Here is a 25,550-nt window from a genome sequence, read left to right on the forward strand (position 1 = left end):
GTATAGGAATATTCAATAGAAATGAAAGAAAACAACAATTAAATAATATTGTGCTCTTTGTTTTCTACTATTATTTTTTCTATCTTCACGGCCCGAAATTTCCCAGCTTTTCCGAGTCGAAAAAACAGTGAAAAGTTGTGAATTTTGTAAAATTGTCACTTCAAAATTTGTGGACTGTTCAGGACTGTTCTCTTACTTGGGAGAAATTGAACTTTTTTGAAGTATTCAAACAACTCAGAATTTCAAATTTCAAAGTTATGCATAAAATCCCAACCTTCTCCTGGTTCTTTCCCTTTTCTTATCATTTCTCCCTTTCTTTTCTCTCATTTTTATTTTTTTTTCATTTTTTTACTGCCCAAAATTTCCCAACTTTTTCCCAAGTCGAAAAAGCAGGGGGGGAGGCTACCTCCCCATCCCCCCATGGTGACGGCCCTGTTGACATTATATTCTAGGGTTGTGATTGTGAAGCATTTGTCAGGAGCGTCAAAAAGATCTGTCACAAGACCCCCCTTTCCATTCAATTTTTTTTCCCAGATGGCGCCCAGTAGCCATTTTGTCAATTCCACCTCAAAATAAAGTATTCATGCAGTCATTTCATTATCCCAAATTTCAATTTTTTGAGTGGACCCGTTCAAATAATAAAAGTGGGGGGCATAACCACGTTTTTAAAATTTCAAATGTATTATTTAATTTGTTTGATAATGGGATAAAACCCGAAACCGGTTGTAAAAATAAAATAACTAGTGGAAATCAGACAAAAGTATTTTCATTCAAATATTTGGCGAAAGCAGTCCTCGCGAGGTGTTCGGGCCACCAAAAACGCCTTTCACAACTTACAGCACGAGACGAACATTGTACAGTGCGTTTATTTACCTTGACAAGGTCGTTGCGAGTCAGGCGGAGTCGAAATTTATCTATCGCCACTCACCGCGTGATCTTCAACTAGACCATCTCTCGCGTCTTTATTGTGAAAGTCTTCACCTGCTTCTTCTACATCTTCACCCAGAAATCCTTCTGCGGAATCTGCGGTCGATAGTCGGGAAAGATTCTCACGGGCCTCGTTTTCTTTTTCATGGGACTTGTCTCGATAAAATGTGACCTGGTGCAGAGAATTTTCGTGGTGCGAGATTTTCGGGTGTGGAAAATGCCTTCGGATATAATTTCCTTCGCAGTTTCCACGGGACTGGGGGTGAGTGTGCTTGCGGGGATTTTATCGGGAGTGTGTTACGTTTTGGCGCACGGAAAACACAAGAACAGGTGAGTGCGGATGAAATAAACAAAGGAAAGGGTCCCATACGAATCAACCAGTATGTTTGAATACTTTTTGTAAAAGAATCATTAGATGTTTGTTTGTTTGTTACTCCTTTGGACTCGATTTTTAATAACTTCAAACGGACACATTCATTTTAAACTTTGTACCTACACTTACGAAGAATTGGTGACAATATAATAATTTCAATTGAAGTGTTTATATTTTTAGGAGTGACTAATTTTTGGGAAAGAAAGTTTTTGGCTTTCTACTACTCCATCTTGATACAAAAAAAAATGTGGGAATCTTCCAAAGAAAGGTAGTAATCAATTTTAAAATAAGTAACTCTATACGAAGATTTGTAGATCATGTAAAGAAGTAACTTTCAGACACAAACTCGAAGAAAAAGCCCTCCTGAAACAGCTACTTTCATATAAACATTGAATTACACGAAAGAAAAAATTCTTTTCAAACTAATACTTTTATATAAAAACTGTCTTTGCATGATCTACACATCCATGTATACCGTGTTAGGAATCACATGTTAAAAGGTAAGTTCTCGTTAGTCCTTAGCTCGCACAAGTTTCTCAACTTCTGAGAGCTGTCGTTTGTATGGGGGCGACAGCTGATTAACGGAAAAAGAGAACAGAACAGATGTATAGAGTTACTTATTTTGAAATTGATTACTTGATTACAAATATTCGTTTTTTAGCAATTTTCGGGATTGGTCCCTTCCTTGGATGTGGTAGCCTTTTCTCACCATCTCTCTGGAATTGAACCATCGACAGTTGATAAAGCAGACATTTGAATTAGAGTACGATCTGAGGAACCATAACTGATTTAATAAGCCATTCACCATTTCACCTCAAATACAAATCAAAATACTTTGAGTAGATTGTCACGTGATGTACTAAAAGTTGTGTCTCTCCATTGCTACACAATAAATGATTTGGTATTAAGACTGACAGATAAAAACATTATATTATAGCTTGAAAAATTGAAGCCAATGGACTTGAACCAGCAAACTAAACTAAAAAGTAGAAAATAAATAATAGTTTGAAGAAACTAAAAAAAAACGCCTTAATAGCAACACAAACTAAAATATTAAAAATAATTCGAAACTAGTTGAAGATTGTGTTCAACATCGATAATATAAGTCCTATGGTTTGATGTAACTAATGACTTTTAATAAGTCTGAAATCAGAATAAATCTATTTACAAAAACATTAATTTTGTTGTAAAAAAGGTGCTAAATATCCATTAATATAAATACTTGGTTAGAAGCTGTTTGCCAGATTGGAGCCATAATAAAAACATGATTTATAGCATCCCAAGCTACGCTTTTTTACAGCAAAATTAATATTTTTGTAAATAGACATTAGTCACATCAAGACATAGGACTTATCATTGATGTTGAACAGAATCTTAAAATAGTTTCGAATTATTCAGTTTTGTGTTTGTGTTGCTATTATTTTTCAGTTTCAGTATATTTTTGGACCGTACATTAAAAATCAGAATTGAATGCTGTTCTTCTTCTACAAAATAATTTACTTAATCTCCAAAATCTGTAAAATAAACGAATCCATGACAATTCAGATCTGGATTCATTTATTTATTGAATTATATAGTACAACTGATAAAGCTACCGTGTAACAAATGCGTGTTAAATAAAATTCATTCTGAAAATTATATATACAGTGTGACACACTTCAAATGAAGACACCCATGTATTTTAGTCATTTTTGAAAGTAGGTATTTAATTTTTGGTGCAGGCTTACTGCGATCCCGCGAAAAGAGCAAATTCTCGATATTTTGCTTCGCGTTGACGATACCGAAATAAGTTATTTGAAAAAGTTGCTTCGAAATTGTTTTTGACCCTACACACCGGATTTTAAAGCAAAAATCGAATTTCATATTTTAGTCCGATTCTCAATTAATGGTTCTAAATAAGAAGCTACGAAAATAATAATTCGTTAAAAAGTAGGAAGAAGAATTAAAAACTTAATATTTATTATGAATACATTCATTTCATTGATTTTGACTATTTTATCATTTCTGTAGCTTCTTATTCGAAATCATTAATTGAAAATCGGACTTGAAAATGAAAATTACAAAAAAATTCAAATTGCAAATTTTGGATTGAAATTCGGTATAGAGGGTCAAAATCTATTTTTAAGCGACTTTTTCAAACAAATTATTTCGTTATATCCAACGCGAAGCAAAATATCGAGAATTTACCCTTTTCGCGACAAATGCGACACATGAAGGTCTACACTTATACCACAAATGAAATCTCCGCATTCAAAAATGACTAAAGTACAGGGGTGTCTTTATCTTAAGTGTGTCACACTGTATAATTATCATGAATTAATTATGAATGGTTAAAACCCATAAAAAATCAACAAACATTGACACCTTCACAAATATGTCATTCGATGAATATTTTATGAATTAAATTGAGAGGGTTATATTTTTAGGAGAGATCAATTTTTCGGAAAGAAAGGTTTCGGCTTTCGTTATGATATGTATATGTGGGTTTATAATACTTTACTAGATCCAATCTACTTTTCATGAGCTTTTAGGTCATTTTGCTAATAACATCACTCATCACTGTGACATGCAGTCAAAAGCTTTTTGTCATGGATGTAACAAATCTACTCCTATCACGATGGCTGACATTTACAATGCACAGATTTTTACAACCTAAACAGTAGAATATTAAAAGATACCATTGACATAATATAACTACCATTAACAGAGCTCATCAACTCAATTTTATTCACGGGATGTATTTAAGTATGCAAAAGTTATACCAATTCATAAGAAGGGTGACAAACCACTTCCTGATAACTATCGTCCGATTTCGATAATGTGTTTATTTTCAAAGATTTTCGAAAAGATAATCAAACAGAAGTTGGCAGCTTATTTTGAGATGAATAACTACTTCCATTATTCTAATTTGGTTTTCGAAAAAACAACTCGACTACTCGTGCAGTGATGAGTGCATCCCATCCCATCCCATCCCATCCCATCCCATCCCATCCCATCCCATCCCATCCCATCCCATCCCATCCCATCCCATCCCATCCCATCCCATCCCATCCCATCCCATCCCATCCCATCCCATCCCATCCCATCCCATCCCATCCCATCCCATCCCATCCCATCCCATCCCATCCCATCCCATCCCATCCCATCCCATCCCATCCCATCCCATCCCATCCCATCCCATCCCATCCCATCCCATCCCATCCCATCCCATCCCATCCCATCCCATCCCATCCCATCCCATCCCATCCCATCCCATCCCATCCCATCCCATCCCATCCCATCCCATCCCATCCCATCCCATCCCATCCCATCCCATCCCATCCCATCCCATCCCATCCCATCCCATCCCATCCCATCCCATCCCATCCCATCCCATTCCATCCCATCCCATCCCATCCCATCCCATCCCATCCTATTCTATTCTTCCTTTCTTTGGAAGTAGAAAGCGAAAAGCTTTCATTCCCAAAAGACATTTGCCCTATTGCCTCATCAGCATCAATATGCACCAATATTTCAAGACGAAGCACTTCATTTATAAAATTACGACTTTATGTCACGAATGAATTAAATCTATTTATGTCATCGATGACAGTATGTAATTACATTCATTGGTTCATTTGATTCAACCCGCAGTCATAAGAATTTCGTTTAAATTGAAAGAGGTATATTTTTAGGAGAAATAATTTTTTGGTATCTTCTGTTTAGTACTGAAATGATAGTGCCAATAAATATGTCACTGATAATCAATCGGAAATTGAGAGGCACAAACACTGGTCAGTACAAAACTGAAGACATAATTAGTTGATTAACAAAGACACACAAAAGCGACGTTACATGTGCATTATTTTATTAACCTACCTTATAGTGAATATTATTAAATTAAGTAAGAGAAACTGAACGATATAGAAATCTGTGAAAAACAGAATTGGAAATTTTCCAATACATTCAACACGTGTGCAAACAAGTTTCTCCATTGAGTGTTTCTCTTACAATGTTATCCAGATTTGGTACTGAAGAACTGATAAGGCAAATGTCTTACGGCGAAACATCAGATGTCTACCAGTGATGATTCAATTCCATAAGGAATATTTGGAATACAAACTGAATAGAGAAAAGTGTTTACTGTATAATTCAGTGTTCATATGAAACTATTATTTTCGTGTTATTCAATGTTCATATGAAAATAGTTGTTTCAGGAGGGCTTTTTCTTCCAGTTTGTGTCTGAAAGTTACTTCTATGCATGATCTACACATCTATGTATAAAGTTACTACTTTTTAAAATTGATTGCTTCCTTCCTTTCTTTGGAAGATTCCCATTTTTTCTTTTGTATCAAGATGGAGTAGCAGAAAGCCAAAACATTCTATCCCAAAAATTAATCACTCCTAAAAATATAATCCTTTCAATATAAACAATACTCCTTCAGGCTGGGATTTAATCAAAGAAGTGAATGAATGCCATTACGATGTCATCGATGACATAAGTAGATCAAACTTATTCCGTAACATACAAATCGTAATTTATGAATAAATTGTGTGGTTTTTTCTTATAATATTGATATTATCCAGATTGGTACTAAAGAGCCATAAGGCAAGTGTCTTACGGCGAAACATCAGATGTCTACCATTGAGGATGACAGTGTTCCATATAAGTGCGATTTTGCCTCTTTCATTCATTATATTGTGTAGCAATCCTGTGAATGGTATCTGATTCAATTCCATAACGAATGTTAGGAATACAAACTGAATAGAGAAAAGTGTTTATTGTATAATTCAGTATTTTTTTCGTGTAAATGAATGTTTATGTGGAAGTAGCTGTTTCCAAAGGACACGGTACAGTTGCCTGGTGGGTTGACGTGGGTGGTTCAAATCGCAAGGCCGAACGATCGATTTTCACCTCCTATAGTTCAACCCGTGTTAGGAATCATACGTTGAAAGGTAAGACCTCGTTAGTCCTTAGCTCGCACATGTTTCGACTTCTGAGGGTTGTTGTTCGTAGGGATGCGATAGCTGGTTAACAGAAAAACAGATTTTAACAGATTTTTATATAGAGGCACCTTTTTGAAATTGGTTGCTTCCTTCCTTTCTTTGAAAGATTCCCACATTTTTGTATATGAAGATGGAGAAGTAGAAAGCCAAAACTTTCTTTCCCAAAAATTAATCTCTTCGAAAAATATACCTTTCAATTCAGGTTTCTCCATATTTCTGTGAAAAAATTATATAATGTCAATGCCGGTATTTCAAAATTAATTCTATACTTGTATACAATTTTATTATTAAGCACGCTCTAGACATTTAGGCAAAATCTATAGGCATTGTACTGAAATATTTTCAAAAATTAACAGACTGAAACTGACCACAACAATTTGAAAGGCTTATGTTTGAATATAGGATTGTTGGTTTTGATGAATATTAATAATTAATACTGATACTGACAATTTTCGTACGAATTTTTCAAAGATATTTTTTCGTAGTTTATCTGACAACATATTCTCATCATTATTTTTAATGAGTTGATATTTATTTAAGCTTCGTCGATATTTACACCTACTATCCTCAAGGTCAAGATCGACTTCCACTAATTAGTAGAATGACAATGCATTATATAATAATATTTGCGTTTTTAATGAAAAATATTGACATTTATCCTACTCGAATATACACATTTTCGAACGGTATCGTAATCAATTTCAGTAATTATAATAACGATTTAGATCTTACGTAAGAGAGAACGAACGAACCTTAAAAACCGTTCATTAATATTTACAACTTCTACCGCAATAATTCATTATAGAAGTACCCTTACATAACCGAAAAAGAAATTTAAATAATTATATCTTCGACACAAATAGAAATATAATCATCAATGATGATATAATGGCTGCATCCAATCGATCCATGAGTTGAAACCCCTAGCAAAACCACAAGAAATTGATTCGGAACTTGGCAGGGTGAAAATTGATTAAACATTGGTTTGTTGAAGTTTTGTTTTCACTTTAATAACAGTTCCTTTTATTGAAGAGAACAGAATTCAGACTAGTCGGTCTTGGTCGAATGAAACCGGAAGTACCAAACGTTACGTCTACTACTGCGACAAACACCATCAGTGCTGTGAGCGTTGACTGCGAGGACGGAGGTTATATCCCAAAGTTCCAACAACGACTGGCTGGCGAGCTACGTGTTCACATGTATTTATAATTTCAGAGAGTGGGGGAGAGGGTGATGATGGGAATGTTGGAGGGGCTGATGGGTAGTTCCGATTGGTCCACACTGTTGCCAGGTTGTTCAATCTAATGAAAACTAAATTGAGGCATCAGTCATCGAACAGTTAAACATTAGTTTCATTGTATGATTTCCATTATAAATTGTTTTACAAAAATCGCGTCACGTGTTTCGCTATACAATAGCTTCCCCAAGCTCTTGAGGATATCTAATGCACAAACAATAGAACTTGTAACACTGAACACGGTGATCTTCTCGTGCAGGATTGTTAATAACTGAAGTACCAAGAATTCGTTCTTGAAGCACTCCCAAATCTAAAACTGGTCGAAAGTTATTGATGAGATAACAATAAACAATTAACAATAACAATAAACATAATAAATCTGTTCAAAAATAAGGCGAATTTTCAAATTTCGCGGGCTACGTACATTTGATTTGCAATTATTTTATTTTTTCATGTTGATACACTCATCTCGAACATATATTCACAGTTTCAGCTGTTTAGTATGTTTATTTTGTTGGTGAGGCATAAAAGTTATAAGTGTTCAGCGTGTTCGGCGATTTTTTGTCATCGAAAAAAATGAATCAAAGAATTTGCATTAAATTTTGAGTGAAAAATTGAATTGAGTGCTCAAAAACATTTGAAATGTTGACAGTGGCAAACCGTGATTATACTCTGTGTGAGAAATTTGTTTACAAGTGGTAAAAGCTTTTCACAGAAGGTCGAGAAGATGTGAATTACTCGTCCTGGACGCTTCAGCAAATTAACAACCGATAAAAATGTGGAAAAAGCGTAGAAATATGTTATGGAGGATATTCGAATCACTCAGGAATTGTTGAATGACGTCAATAGCGATCCAGATTTGCTTCAAACGGTCATAACTGGTGATGAATCATGGATATATGGGTATGACATCGAAACCAAATTTCAATCGCCTCAATAGAAGAACCCAGGAGACCCAAGACCAAAAAAGCACGCCCAGTTCGATCACAAGTCAAGGTTTTACTCTCTCTTTTCTTTGATTACCGTGGTCTAGTGCATCAGGAGTTCCTGCCACATAGTTGTACGGACAATAAGGAGTATTATCTTAATGTGCATGCCTAATAACAAAGATAAAAGTTCAGTTTCCGAAAAATCGGGAGTGTATAAAGTATAAATTATCATGTGGGTCATGTCCAATGTTTTATATAGGTCAAACTGGAAGAACGTCTAAAGCCCGCATAAAGGAACACAAAAATAGCTTCCAGAATGGAAAAATAAATTCCACATATGCCATTCAGTTAATTACAGAGGAACATTTTACGTCATTGTTCAGGATTTTCCATTGAAGCATCAAAAAGGATTTATGTAGCTCTAGTGGTGTCTAAGTTAGAATATGCATGTATCATTTGGTCTCCATTTTACAATGTGCACTGTGTGTCTCTAGAAAGAGTGTAGAACAAATTTTTGAGATTTTGTTCTTTCAAGTTGGGTCTTCAAATACAGTACCATGACTATTCGAGTATATTACAAGAAATGGGGCTGAAACTATTGCAAACCAGAAGAATTCATGCAGATCTATGCTATGCATTCAAGCTGCTCAATAACTTGTCCTGAATTACTTGAATCTGTCAACATTCATGTTCCGAACAGGTATCTTAACAGCCATTTATATAATATACCCTTCCATCATACAAATTATGGCAAACGTACACCCTTGGAAAGAACCCTAAAGTTAGTAGATGACAAAAACATCAGTATTTTTGGTGTCTCTTATGGTCGTTTTAAACAATCATTGAATAATTTAAGTTGGTAATTGTTTACATAAGGTAGTAACAAGTTTAATTTTAATTCTATATCCTATAGTATTTTATAATGTTATATAGTTGTGTGCTGCTGAAACATTCCGTAGCGTATTAGTTTATATTTTACATTTTTATATTGTACTTTTTTTCTGTGAAAGTTTTACACTGTAATGGGGTTTATTCCGTATAAATAAATAAATAAATAAATAAGTGACTTCAACCATGAATACAAGCCCCTCCATTTGCAGAAGAAACTAAAAATAGATATATTTAAGGTACTTTTGAAAAATTTGATTTATTCATATGGTTAATGAATTCATACCTGACCTTTTCAGGTAGATTCATTCATTAGAAAGTAGGCATACGAGAAGGTAATATGTTAGAGTATAAAATGGTTGTAGTTTAGAAGTAACTTTTAGTTTACGCTTGAGGAAACTGTTGTATAGCGAAACATGTATCGCGATTTTTGTAAAACCTTTTATAGTGAAAAGCATACAGTAAAGTGTATCAATTATTTTTAAAATGGATTTTCATCAAGTATCTGCCAGTTCTATTTCATTTAAATAGAAATTGATGAATGAATGAATATTTCTTGAGTGAAATGAAAATTCACTTCATTTTCTGAACAAACCTCGTATAATATGAAATGAAAGGTAAGATAAAAGATAAAGATAAATGAAATATAAGATAAAAGAAAAGGGAAATGTTATTTCAAATTTGTTCATGAAGTTCAATTAAGAAACGTGCAACTGCCATTGACTCACACACATCCTGTATGAATCCTTCATGAAGGATTATTTATTACAACTCAGGACAATGACAAATATTATCTGGAATGAGTTTGCAAAGGAAATGGCGAGTAAGTTTACTTTCCGATATATAAATATCAATTACCTCGTTTTAAGCGCTCTGTTATCAGCGAAGGCCCATAAACTGAATTTACTTTTCACGATTACACTGTTAAACGACTCAATGAATGAGCAATAAAAATCGTCTTCTCAGAACGGTCCCGTACGATAATAACCACTTTCGATTCATAATTTCCATTCCACACATAGTTAATTGACCAAAAATATGCCGAGAAACAATCGAGAGTTTCGTAATGTTAAGAAGGTTTTTAGGCTATTATTTCTTTCTCAGACACCCATGTCTACTCATTCGTGAATGGTTTTTAATCACAGTGTGACGGTCATCGGGCTGTGCCCTGTATACATTCGGACAATACTAGCGTCCTCCCTGGCTCCGCACGGGTGCAATGTTGTTACTATACAAATACAATGCAAATAATATACAAATAAACGCGTGCGATTGCTGCTAATCATAAAGTGCTATAGGACGAAGTGCGGCCTTCGACGCACTATTCATAGGCACGCGTCCAGGTCCCCGGCCGGTACCGCCGCAACCGCTATATCCCTACATTTTAAATCTGTAATATCCTCGAACATATTCATCTGAATTACATGTTGTAAAGGACCATATTGATCTATAATAAATGCACAATGTATTTGATGTACTTAATTGGATAAAATCGATTTGTAAATAAGCCGTTATTATAAAAATGGTTAATGTGGGTTATCCCTAAGAGATAGACATATATCATCACGGAATTTTTTGTATACCTTTTAAAGGTTTACAATACTGTTGATGCCCTCGACAGAAGAAAAGTAATGCAGATGACCTTGTCATCTTGGCAAGGTCCACGTCGGGAAGGATAGCTTGTAATATCCTCCAAAGCGCGTTGGACGTTGTTCATAGTTGGTGCCTGAGGAAGCAAATGTCTGTCAACCCCAGCAAAACTGTGATAATCCCCTACCAGGAGGAGAAAATTAGACGATCTAACGCCATTTTCGCTCAATGGTGAGGTCATTCCATTTGGAACGGAGGTAAAATATCTTGTCATTGTTCTTGATAAAAAACTTACCTGGAACGCACACTTGGAAAAAGTTTTACACAAAGCCAGACTGTCCCTATGGACATGTCGAAGGATTTGTGGTGAAACTTAGGGTTTATGTCCCAAACGAATCCATTAGATTTATGTGATGATCGTCAGACCAATGATCGCTTATGGTGCAATTGCCTGGTGGCCGAAGGCTTTACAGAAAACGGCCCAGGCGTAGCTTTCTGGCTTGTCTGGCCATCAGTGGTGCCATCAGTACCACACCGTCAGCGGCCATGAAGATCCTTCTAGATCTACCTCCTCTCCACACTTTTCTGGAGAGAGAGACTAGATGGATTGCATATAGACTTGTGCACAAATAAATGTAATGCAGAGTGCATCAGACTCTTGCTTGACACTGGAAGTCACAGCATTCTGGAAATGACCTCTGACTTTATGCCTCCAACTGTCAACTACGAACTGCCTTATAAAGTACTGTTCTCGAGTAGAGAGGACTGGATCCTCTGGAAGAAGGAAATATTGATTAAGAGCAGATATTTGTTGGTTCACAGATGGATCAAAAACACCTTCCGGTTCTGGTGCAGGTGGTTTCAGTCGCAGACCCAGGACAGATATATCAACCTGTCTAGGAACCTATGCGACTGTATTTCAAGCGTAAATTTACGCTATTGAATTGTGTGCGTCAATAAAAATATTCTCGGACAGTCAAGCGGTGTTCGAAGCTTTTGGCTCCTACCGAGCAACGTCTAAATCGGTAGCAAATTGCCAAAAACGACTCTCCTCGATAGAAAGACTTAACAGATTGTATCTCGTCTGGATTCCTGGCCATAATGGCCTGGAAGGCAATGAGGTTGCTGACGCTGGGGACCTAATCAGGTTTTTAGAGTTCGGCATACCATCTGACCTGAAAGACCATTCACCATACAAACTAATCGGCTTCGTTTAAAAGCTGGGTTTATTTGATAGAGTGTGAGCCACAAAAACCCTTGCGGTTTGCTATGGAGGGTCGAATAGACCCACTCACTTTGGACCTAACCTAACCTAACATTATTTTTATTTATCTCGTTGGGTTCAGCCAACGTTTGCAATGTAAGCGCAAGCGACGTCACATTAGAAACCTCTAAAATTATCACTGTTTCTCTACTATGTTATCCATGCTATATACATAAATATACATAAAAATCTTCTTCTTGAATTACTCTATCTATTGAAAAAACTCGCATCAAAATTCGTTGGGTAGTTTTAAATATCAAAGCATACATAGGGACAGGTACCGGTAAATTTATTTCGTTTTATACTATGACGAAGATCCAGTGACCAGATGGCTGCCAGAAGTTTCGTAACTTTGAAACCTGAAATTGGTCACTGGCTCTTGGTCCATATGTAGTGATAATACTTCGTATCGACACACACACTACAGTATAATGAGAAAATCAAGAGTCTTAGACTGCGGCTGAATTCTGTTCTCAAATTTGTTGATCACACTAATAGACACTGCCTCAAAACCTTATTGTATGATTCCTTCATTTTGTTTCATTTTGAGTACCTACTGTGATATTGTCTATGGCCCCTGTATCGATTCGGTAACATTCGGAAGGAATAAAAAATGACGAATGCATGCGTTGCATTTATTTCTCATCTGAAATTCTGGGACCATGTGACACTATCAATGAAATGGGATGGCTCAAAATGCACAACAAAAAAAGATAACTAAACATTATTTGTTTCATTAATTAGTTAATAAAAAAACAGTTGCCTGCTTATTTTTGCAACAAACTACTTTCCCGATCTCGATTTCATTAAATAAATCTTAAAAATATAAACAATTTTGATCTCTCAAATCACAATAGTTCCATTTTCGAAAGATCCTTCACCGTAACCTGTCGCCCCTCTACGAATGACAACTCTAAAAGTCGAAACTAACGACTAACGAGGTGTTACCCTAAAATGTGGTTCCTAATACGGGTTGGATAGGAAGTGAAAATCGATTGCCCGGCTTGAACCACCAATTCACACAGCGGTCTATTGAGTGAGTGGAGCAAACCAGCCACGTCAACACGACCGGCTACCGTGCAACCGACCGGTCGGTATCTCATCGTAGTTTCCAATCTTCTAATACTGATTTCAAGATATGAAAACGAACATTCACCGACCCGTTCTGTCTGATGTGATGATCATCCATAAAAACACTTTCAGTTTTTCAATATAAGATCACTCAGTCGGAAACATCTGAACAGGATCATCGACCTCAGATAAATATCGACAATACATTTATTAAAACTAATCTGGCATCTCCATCTCCTTTCGATATTATATTACTGCTGCCATTATCCATAGATGAACACGCACGGACTCTGATTAGCATAAAAAATAAATTAGTATTCGAACTCTGGTGGATTCGAAGAGAGAGGTTATTGTGCAAAGAAGCGATTTCCTCCCTCTGGGTGTAACAGTTAGGAATGTGCTTGATTGTTCCGGATGGTCAATTCGATATTCGATGGTGTAATTCCGGTTTAAAAACAGGGCCGGAATCTGTTTTTTTTAAATCTGTTTTTTAAATCTGTTTTTAAAATCTGTTTTTCAAATATGTTTTTCCGTTAATCAGCTGTCGCCCCCATACGAACGACAACTCTCAGAAGTTGAGAAACTTGTGCGAGCTAAGGACTAACGAGGTCTTACATTTTAACGTGTGATTCCTAATACGGAATAACTAATAAAAATGAGTTTTTTTTTTCAGAAACGAAAATAACTTCATAACCGTTAACTGATTTTTTTTTCGATTAAAATTATTGAATATTCAAGTAACTACTTTAACCTGTCTTTGAATTGAATCAATTTTTAGGAAATATATTGCTACCTACGTTAATCTCCGTAGGTTTGACAATAATTCAGCACAATTTACAATTAAACTCAACTTTATTTCGCTATTTCACAACGCAAAAACTCTAACATAAATTCAGATTAATGCTCAAATGTCTATCACCTTATTATGGTCCAGTGATCTTAGTCAAAATTAGGTAAATATCTTGGAATTTCAGATACCCAGGTACATTTGTATTTTGACATCCTAAAAGTTGTCTCAAAACTCACATAGCCTATAATATTAAAGAAGAAAGTAATACAAATCATGAAATTATATCAAACAACAACAAAAATCAATTGGTTCTCCGGGGCGATTTCATTGACTCCAGTGGCGCATTTGCTTTTTCAGCTGCCGGAAAACTCGGAAAAACCTGCAGCACTACATCATCTGAAGATCTTGATCTGCCAGTGTCCTCTCTTTCATAAAAAAAAGTAGTATCTCCAGAGGCTCCAATGAATTCAAGATATCGCCAGAACACTTAGTGACACGACTATCTTCAAACTTAAACCAGCCCGTTTCGTCTTTGACCAATGCATGATAATGACCAGATTCAACGCCAGAACCACAATGCGCAAACGTTGAGCGCAAACGTTTGCTAATCTGCTCATGGGGGGTTAGTTCCCCCACTTGAGACAGATTCTGCGTACGCCGCAGCTCTCGCTCTGAACTAAATTTACAAGGAGGTCAATTGGAGTCGTAAACTCGACATCCATCTCCTCTGTAGACTCACTCTTGAACTAAATTTACAGGGAGGTCAGTTGGAGTCGTGAGCTCGACCTCCATCTCCTCTATAGACTCTATAAGAATTTTTTAAGTTTACTTTGTCTATAAAGGTCCCACGAGTAGCTAGGGAAAGAAGGTCAATCACGGCAGAGCCCCTCATTACCGTGACAAGGCGATGCTACGACGAGAGGGCGCCCGGTATCTCGAAGGTTCCGTAGAGACAGCTGATAGGCTCAGTGTCATTCATCCTCTCGGCACGGATACACACATCTTAGGATTGAGGCATCGTTGGGATACCATTCAGTTAAGGAATAATAGAACCATAAGTGATTCTGTTATTCCCGTATCCAGCGGGGCTACGTGGAAGCAGGCATCCGATGGCAGGTTTACTCAACTCTCACATCCCAAGCCAATGCACTCTCTGAAAACAGCATGTACAATGGTTCAGGCAGTGAAAGATGAACAAGGACAGTCAACCCGCTAAGATAGACTGTACGGAATCATTAAATCCAGAGCGGTGAGGAGTTATGATTCTGCTATTTTTTTGCTCCTGAAGAGTATACAACAAGAACCCCAAGAATTCGGAGCAATCTCCTTGTTGTCCTAACGAGTATCTAGTAGACTTCAAAAACTCCAGGAAATCGGTTGGCAGGAAAGATGATACATTCTCACGAAACTGCAGCTGCATGAACAATTGTCTGAGTTTGGTGAATAGGTAGGAAACATGCTCATTCTCGTTCATCGTTAAAACCTCGTTCTTGAAATTCTTCGTCATAAACAACACCTGCAAAATGTTATTCATGTAGCAAGTATTTCCTAAATTATCTAATCCAATTTTCTTCGCAAGATTTTCAGGACAACTGTACCGATTCGTAAGGAAGAACATGTTTCACAGAATCTGTATCAGAACAATTTCTCAAGCTGCAATCGATCTTTCCACATATGGTAGGGTGTACAACTTTTGTTTCTTTTTTTCATACATTGAATCGTTTTCGAGATAGAGGGCGGAGGACACGTGATTAGAGCATCGTTTAAGGTCAACCGGAAGTCCCGATCAAAAACACGCCATATAAAGTTTATTAATTATTGATAAATACATAATTACTGATAATTTTCATTTCTTATTAACTAATTATTTCATGATAGTTAATATTTTTTTTCAATAATTAAATATCTATCTATTCAATAACACTTATAACCGATTCATTAAAAACAATAGCGTGGATCAACTTGTAGCAGCATTTAAAAAAACTTTCCGGTTCAAAGATTATTTGATAATGGAATTCAAGTCTTGTTGGCAAATATTTCACCAACAACTGCAGCAGCTCACCAACATTTCAATCGTGTTTATTATCAAGTTCAAACTTGGTTAGGGTATAATTTGGAACCCCAAGAATGGGGTTGGACAATGCGTAACGAATACCTGAAACCTCTCAATGCATCACCATATCAGAGCGATGACAATAAAGACAGAACCGTTGACCCCGAAATTATGGAAGACCTGGAGACAAATAAAGAAGACGATAAAGAAGAGGATTTTGAAATACTACAGCGGTAGGAAGACGACGATAAAGAGGTTCTTGTAATTTTTATTCCAATTTTTTAATTTCCACAATCATAAATGTAAGAAATATTTTTTAATGAAAACAATAAATAAGAATTTTTTTCCTTCTTTTTTTTTATTCATTCAAGAAATTATCAATATTAATTACATTAGAAAAATAGATACCTAGGTAAAATGATTATTGAATATTATATAATAGTTAATACCTATTACATGCATTTGTTTATAAAAATTCGGTATTTTTTTGACTTCGTATCTTTTGTGATCTTTAACTTGTTAAATGATGATTTAATATTGAAAAAAACATATTACAATATGTTATTAAAACAACGATAAAAATAACATAAAAACAACAATAAACATTAATTGGCGCTCCGGGGCGACTTCATTGATTCCAGTGGCGCATTTGCTTTTTCAGCTGCAGGAAAACCCGGAAAAACCTGCAGCACCACATCATCTGAAGATCTTGATCTGACAATGTCCTCTCTCTTATAAAACAAAATGTAGGGTGTCTCCAGAGGCTCCAATAAATTCAATGCATCACCAGAACACTTCGTGACACGACTATCGTCAAACTTAAACCAGTTCGTTTCTTTTTTGACCAAGGCGTAATAATGACCAAATTCAACGCCAGAACCACAGTGAACAATGACTGCATGAATATTATAATAGTGGTCTGCTAGGTTGAAATGTTCATCTATTTCGAACCTTCCAAAGAGTTTCTTGCTTCCGTTAGAGGTTGAGTCTTGTTTGAAAATCATCAGTGTTATTATTAGATTGACTGGAGCCTCAGCTATACTTGTTTCCTTATAACAGTCAGTTTGGCGCATGTTTGACAATACAGTCGATCATCACCTGTTAAAAATTCCATTTTCAGATGATTTAACAATAATCTTTGCACGGACTGGTTATTAGTGGTATTAGGAAAAGCTAGATGAAGTTCCAGAAATTCACATAAGTTTTCGGTACTTCTTGAACATTTACCACAAAGTAAACCAGTGAGGATTTTTCCAGCAAAAGATTTACAAACACAAGACGAGATGGGTTGTACGAAATCATTCAGTCCAGAGCGGTCATGAGTATTGATTTTGCTATTGTTTGGCTTACGAAGAGTATTCAACAAGAACCCCAAGAATTCGGAACAATCTTCTTGTTGTCCTAACGAGTATCTAGTGGACTTCAAAGACTCCAGGAAATCGGTTGGAGGGAAAGATGATTCCTTCTTACGAAACTGCAGCTGCATGAACAGTTGTTTGAGTTTGATGAATAAGTAAGAAACATTCCCGTTCAAGTTAATCATTAAAACTTCGTTCTTGAAATTCTTCGTCATGAACAACACTTGTAAAATGCTATTCATGTAGCAAGTGTTTCCTAAATTATCTAATTCAATTTTCTTCTCTAGATTTTCAGGACAACTATCTACTGATTCGTAAGGAAGAACATGTTTCACAGAATCTCCATAAGAACCATTTCTCAAGCTGCGATCGATCCTTCCAAGTGAAGAAGGGTTTCGTAGAGGGATCGATTCGGCTCTTGCTTCAAGAAGCTCTTCCACTGAAAAGGTACCAGTTTCACGAGGACTGCAACTCATTTTTTGGCGGCAAGAATGACCTGAGTCCACTGACTGCACTGAAAAAGAAGAAGGTGGATCAATCACTTGTGAATTAACCTTGATAGGAGACTGATGAATATTCACATATCTCGGCTTGTTTCGAAGAGGTTTCAGTTCCGTACTGAAATTAGGGCAATGCATGATCTGAACAAAATTATGTGAAGGAGGAATAGTTCCAAGTACTGAAGCAGCATTGCCACGTTGAATAGCAATACTAATTCTTTCTATCAAAAAAGAGGTAGATCTTTCGTTGCTTGGCCTATTCTCCTTATTCCGAGTTCATGAACGAATAACAGAGACTCCGGGCCATAAACACCAAAAGTTTCAACCGCTACTGGATGAAACAGATAGTTGTTTCCAAGATTTTGGTATTTTTTCCTTTTCAATTTCTCACCAGACAATGCTGCAGTTCCAGCAGACTTGGAACTTTCGGCTAGATGGGAAGCCGCGACCGTGTCGACGCAAGTAAAGTCCCATACCACAGGTTTACCGTATTTCCATGGCATGAGAGACATACCATCTGGTCGTTTACCATCATCTCGACTGGTACCTAAGGGTTCCAGAATTGCAGGAACATCCGCTGACAACATATCTCGTTTCAATATGTCGTTCACTTGGTGATGTCGAGTTGTACGCCCTGCACTTCTCCTGTAACTCAAACCATGTGTACCTTTTTCATCAACTATACTACCGCAAACACAAGTATGAGAAACACAAATAGATGAACCCATCCTAAGTCCTACTGCTATTCTGAAAGATTCATCGTCTAATAGTGTTCCAAGAGATGCAACAGGTAAAGCATTCAGCCAAGCACCCGATTCCTTGATCATTGCTGCTTTCAGACGAGCTTTATCGTATACACTTGTAGATTCCAGAAGTTTATCAGTTATAATCATCATTGCTGCTTTCAGACGAGCCTTATCGTATACACTTATAGTTAATATGAAATGAAAACTTTTTTATCAATGATTAATAAACTTTATATGGTTTGTTTCTGATCGGGACTACCTGTTGCCTTTAAACGATTCAACGCATAAAAAAATTTGATACAAAAGTTGAAGAGAGTTTAATCCTCTGCAATATTATTAATTAATAGAAATAGCGAAAAACCCATAGGAAACGAGATATTTGCAAAAAATGTTTTCAAGAGTCGCGTATAACCTATCATATGTAGGTTTTGAGACAATTTCTAGGATGTCAAAATACAAGTTTATACGAGATTATAATTGGGTATCTCAAATTCCAGGGTGAACTTACTAATATGACTATTACCTCGATTTGCAGTGCACTTTCTTAACAGGACTGTCTCTCCTACGTTGCCGTGATGCTTATATAAGCCAATGGGATTATCTGGGACCTGGTGGAACAATGCTCGAAAAGACCCGATGTTCTAGTATTTTCGAGAGGAGACACAACTGAAAAGCGGCTTACTTCAATATTCTGACTGCTTTTTCATATGTGAGTGGAACAAAAAAAATGCACTTCTCAGGGCGTCCAAAAGACAATACACTATTTAGCTGTCAAAAAGCAAATATTCTCTTACACAGCTTCTTACTCAGTTCATCAATGCGTGTTTACCATGATAAATTCCGGCCAAGAGTTACTCCTAGTAGTTTGGCAGTATCATCACCATTTTCAGTGGTCTCAGCATTTGCTTTCGTTTAATTTCAACTGGTTTGTTGTGAGCCACAGACGCCTGTGTCACAGTATCATCAGTAGTCGATGCTAATTCGATAATGTTTTTTGAGATGTTATTAGAGTTGTGTCATCTGCGAAAATTACACATTTATCAGGTGACATAAAATGACTGAAGTCATTGAAATATATCAAAAATAGCAATGGCCCCAGAAGGGTTCCCTGCGGTACACTATTTTTGATAGTTTTTTAGTCGGAAATGTTTCCATTCACATACACACACACACAGATATGTTGATGATATGTGTCTGGCACACACATCGGCTGTCTCATTGTCTGCGATACATGAATGCACTGGCACCCAGTATAAAATCAATTTATTCCTGTCCTTCAGTTTTCTTAGTTCTTCACACCATTCTCAGATCAGTCTCTATGTTTCTTTTGGGTTCATCAGCACCCCAAGTGCAGTCTTACTGTCTGCGCTCTCTAATAAATACTCTAGTGAGTGGAAGAGTCAACTGTATCTTCTAAAGACGCCAATTTGATTGGTCTCTGGGCAATATATTTTTGAGTTTTCGTATTGAAATTTTCAAAATATCCGAAATATCGATTCTGCTAATATACAATATACATCTTCCCGAGGAGTTATCCTCCTAGGCTATCGTCCATGCTGTTCTTTCCAGGAAGGTGAACAGGTCACTAGGTATAGTTTATATTGGCAGGTGTAGGCCAAGACTCGCCGAACACACACTTCCTTTGGCAACCTTGAGGTGTCTCACGGTGGCCTCCGCGAAGGTTTTGGAAGGTGCAGCGACATTACTGTCGTTGCGCGGCTTCTTCAACCTTCTTGGGGTTCCCTCCGTGGAGGTGCACAAGTGAGGGAGCTTTCCTGCAGGGGCAGCCGGTTCCATTGCCTTTATTCAAGGCGGAGCTCTTAGCACCCGCCACAGAAAGTGTCTTTGCTGTTGGAGGTGGAGTGGGGTGATCACGAGGTGATCTGCTATGTCCAGCCTCATTCCAAGCGGTAGATTGGGATGGACATTTCTGTATATCCCCAGCCACCGCCACAGATTGAGGTGAGCACTTCTGTCCAGCCTTGGGATTGGTTTTTGTTTTTGTTGTTTCTGTTTTTGTGTTTGTTTTATTTATGTGTGTTCCCACGAGTAGCAAGAAAAGAGTTGGTCACATCTGGCAAAGCCCCGCATTACCAGAGGTAGGCTGATTACAATGAGGTTTCCCCCAGTTCCCCAAAGGGAACGTTCGTGACCGCATATCCCCATGTGGCCATTCAGCTGTCAGCACGATTCCTTACGCCTTAGCTGAGGTAGGCTGGTCCACGGTGGCGTGTTTTGCAAAGGCTTTTAGGGAGTATTAGTTCCCCTAGTCCTACTTATTTCTGCCACTGACCAGGAGTCCGGTGACCCCGTCCGTAAGGCCACATTGGCTTCCTGGACAGGGCCTCCAGTCCCCTGGCAGTTCCCCTATCCGCCACCTGAGACGCGCCCAATAGGTAGCCCGACCCACGGGAATTTCCTAGATTTATTTTTTAGCCAATATATCCAAGAATTGTAATATTAATTGAGTGGCATTAGTTCTGGCCAATGTTACCTATTGGTCACTCACTGTCTCCTCTTTTTTCATCATGGTTTTCTCGATCACTGTGAGAAAAACATTCAACTTGTATAAGAAAAACTGAAAGTACTTTAAGTTTCCTCAACATGTTGTGTTTCTATATGAAATCTATCGATCCTCTTGTTCTTCCAACTGAGTCCGGATCTGTCCGCAGATAACCCAAATTGGACACCAGCATAGTAATTTGCTCACCTGTTGACATGCTGGTACGAATACAAATGTTTATACGTGTGTTTATTAGTGTTTGGAATATCCATACCGCTGATTTTCTTCGCTTATAACCCGTTAATAATCGGTAATACGTTAAGAAAGTTGATGAATCTGTTTGTTGGTTATTTGGTTCTTGTGGATTTTTCCTAATAAATCGGTATGTGGAATTTAATTATTTCAAAGCACGTTTTGTCAATGATGAATTGCGAAATCCTTCGTGACTGAAAATGAAACTGTCAGTCAAGTGAGGTCTGTTAGCTTAGAGATTGCAATGATGAGAGAGTTGTTATCGTGTTTATTTTTCAGAAGTGGTGATTGCTTAGGGACCCCATCATTATTCGTGATTATTTTTGATTAGTCATTCATTATTTTAAAAACTGTAGGTACACATGAATACATGAGAATAAAAACTGAAGTAAAATACACTGCCATGCATTGTGTATATATGTTCTAGAACTTTTAGGACTTTTGAACGTCCACAATCTGAAAAAATAATAATTGCAAAATTTCACCCCAAAAAGTTTCTTTTGGTGATTTATCGTACTTTTTCATCTCAGAATATAGTTTTATTTGAAAACAATTATCAGTATCGGAAAAGGTACGTGGAACTTGAAGAATATGAAAAAAACCACTAGGTGTATAAGACCAATTTCATATTTTTTGAATTCTATGTAATAAAGTTCATATGATTTTGCAAATGGACGATGTGTTTTTCAGATTTTTTGTTTTTTATAAGATGTTTGTTGAATTTGTATCACTACCGTTGTGCCTCACAGGATATTATCAAGAAATAAACGGAAAATAAATAAACACTGCAAATGTAACTATCAAAATTAATGACCAACAATTAACTCATGAGAAATGATTTGTTAATGCATCATTAGTTACTCTATTGTAATGAAAACATTACGCGGAAAAACAAATCGCACGGTTTTGAATATATCAATGTTACCACATGATTAAAGGATACGAAGATACGAAGACGATTAAATGGGAAAAAAGGTAACTGTCATCGGGAACAATACAATGATTGAAAAAATATTTACGAGGACTCTCGCCATTCACGAGGTATACGGGGAAAACCAGAAATACTGTTTTCCGTTTTTTTCGAATGGAATTGTTATTTCGGAGAATATAAAAATATGAAAAAAGAAAATGCTATTGTGTTCGAAGTGTACTATGATGATGTAATAATAAATATTCGAAAAAAACGTTTCGTGTCAACATGGCCACCATCAACTTTTTTTTAAAATACGGACCCGTCTTTTTTAGTACAGATATTGATAAAGCGATAAATTCACAATCCAAGGGTATATCACATCTGATATTTTTATAGCGTTTCATTTGAAATAACCACAATTATTAGTGATAAACAGAAAAACAATTAATTTTATCATGAATTTTTGGGAAAAATGAAACTAATATGGAAAATCAAAGCCACATGGCAATCTACATTAAATGCTCGAATTGACGACCTCTCTGTTGAATGCCCATAAGTGGTCGATCCAGACAATTTCTGTGGCAATTTTCTAGCATGATAGGTGTAATACTAATACATGCATCTCTTATTTTTTGTTTGAGATGGTTGATAGCTGTACTTGGTGTTGAAAAAACTTTATTCTTTATGTATCTCCAGACAAAAAATCTAAAGGAGTAAGATCTGGGAATCGAGCTGGCTAGTTAATTGGTCAAGTGTTATTGCATATAAATGTTCCCTTGCTATTGCTGCATCCTGTTGAAAATATTGTATTTCATGGCCGATATTCAGTGGCAATTCATTTAAGTAGCCATCGAATTCATTGAATAAAAAATGAAGATACATTTCACTATTCAAATAACCATCGTTAAAGAAAGGGCCAAGGGTGTTTGTTACTACCATTTCCAACCAAACATTTATTCCGAAACTTTTTTGGAAATTGATTTCCCTATGTAAATGTTCATTTGTATTATTCCACCTATAATGGATATTTCTGTTGAACCAACCAGTGTTGGTGAATTTTGATTCGTCCGTCTATATTATTTTTTTACAAATATGTATTTCCAACTTCCCTATTTCTATGTCTTAACTACTTCACAAATCGTACTCTCCTTTCGTAATCCCTTTCATTGAGATGATGAACTATGCGTATTTTGTTGTAGCATTTTCATTTGTTCTTTTTCAAAATAATTCTGGTGGATTTTACAGAAATCCCCATTTCGTGGGCAATTTCTCGTAAAGAACAATCTTGATTATCATAATTTTTGTAACTGGCCAATCCTAAATTTAAAAAAAAAATGTTTTTACTGTATAAATTTTTATATGGTAATATTTGCTTACCCATAACATTTATTTGATTTCCCACACTTCCAGAAACCACACATTTTCTTGTTTTCTTTCTGTCAAATGCACCATAGTCCCTCAAATTAATTTCTAATCGTTTGTATTGTATATTCGAAATACGACGAATCGGGTATAGTTCAGCATTTTTTCCGCCATAGAAACCATACAAAGCCTACGCGTTCAAGATGGTAAATGAATTGAGATGCTATTTGATCATAACAAATTATACAACGATCGAATTTTGACCAAAAACTGATATTTTGTATAACTTCCAGGATTGAGAATTATAAAAAATATAACGAATTATAATTGATTAAGGAGAAATAAGCCTTGAAAGAATGATTACGGCAATACAAAAATTCCCAAAACGAAAAAGTACGAATTTTCATTGTGTTATGATACCTACCTGTCGAATGTATTGGGTTGTCTAAATTATATTTTGAAGAAATCGAAACAATTTACAAAAAAAGTGACGACAGGACCGTAATTATAAATTTTTCACATTGATGATGGTAGTTATTTCAAATGAAACGCTATAGAAATATCGAATGTGATATATCTTCGAATTGTGAATTTATCACTTCATCAATATCTGTAATGAAAAAGACAGTTCCGTATTTAAAAAAAAGTTGATGGTGGCCAAACGTTTTATCAAATATTTATTATTACATGCATCATCATAGTACACTTCGAAATCAATAATATTTTCCTTTTCCATTTTGTGATATTCTCCGAAATAAAAATTCCATTCGATAGAAACGAAAAACAGCATTTTTGGTTTTCCCCGTATAACTCGAGAAGGGCGAGAGTCCCCGTAAAGTTTCTGGGGCCATTATATTGTTCCCGATGACAGTTACCTTTTACCCATTTAATCGTCTTCGTATTTGTTACGGTTTAGAATATAACAATGTTACCACATTGCCTGTATATATGAATAATTATATAATTCATCACAAGTACATTAAATTCAAATGACATATCCCTGAAACTATTTTAATAAAAAATTCTATATAAACTTGTGTCCAGAAAGGCTTCATTCCGAAGATACAGGGTGTTGAAATTGAATTTTCCGTTCGTTTTTTGAAAATAACTTTTGCAACCGGGGTTTTTTGATGTGTGAAATCATAATTTCGTATTAATTTTCATGAAACATCCAGAGGACGCTACTTACGCTGGCATTATTTTTTTCAAATTGTCCTAACTTTTTTGACAGTAAACTTTTGGCACTTTTAATAAAAAACCCTAATTCCCACACTTTCCAAGTAAAAAAGGTAAACTTTCGTTTTCGTGATATTTACAATTTTCTTTATCGATTCATATTACCATAATATAAAGATATACGGGGTGTTCCATTTGAAATCTCAAAGTAGTAGTATAATGTATGTATAATGTCTTTACTTTTTCTATGTTAATTTCGGAAGGAAGATTCCACATCATGCCATTCATTTCTGCTTTAATCGGGACAAAATAATCAAAAAAGTAATTATCACGTGATTTGCATTTTTCAAAATTGCTACAAAATTTAGGTATGCAATGGAATTGAGCGATTATCCATAATTATGTATTTAGGCAACACTTCACTCTGTGATTTTTGCTGAAATTAAATTGATTGAGTTGAATATTCCATGTTATGCAATATTTCAGATGCGTAAGTTAACTTTTGAGTGCCTGGCAATTTTTTGTGAATTGCACTATTACGAAATAAGCTTAAATACAACTACATGAATCTTCTTGATTCTAACATGCTTTCAGAATTCCATAAACATTTTCTATAAAGTATATAGCGCCAT

General features: G+C 36.1%; 1 protein-coding gene across 4 annotated transcripts in view; it reads left to right on the forward strand.

Moving 5' to 3' along the window:
• Positions 1-864: 864 nt before the first annotated feature.
• The window catches only part of LOC111512285 (uncharacterized), a 157,172-nt gene continuing 132,486 nt past the window's right edge, over positions 865-25,550 (forward strand). For 2 of the 4 annotated variants that reach the window (XM_074175101.1, XM_074175106.1), the window contains exon 1: positions 865-1,257. In XM_074175101.1, coding sequence (XP_074031202.1) covers positions 1,073-1,257 — 185 coding nt within the window. In that variant the 5' untranslated portion in view covers positions 865-1,072. Of the gene's footprint in view, positions 1,258-21,453; positions 21,598-25,550 lie in introns of those variants that run through there. The other 2 variants (XM_074175102.1, XM_074175103.1) reach the window with 2 other exon arrangements.

The sequence above is a fragment of the Leptinotarsa decemlineata genome, unplaced genomic scaffold, assembly GCF_025532065.1.
Source record: "Leptinotarsa decemlineata unplaced genomic scaffold, Ldec_3_MD MMD2_tig00000882_RagTag_RagTag, whole genome shotgun sequence".
Lineage (NCBI taxonomy): Eukaryota > Metazoa > Arthropoda > Insecta > Coleoptera > Chrysomelidae > Leptinotarsa > Leptinotarsa decemlineata.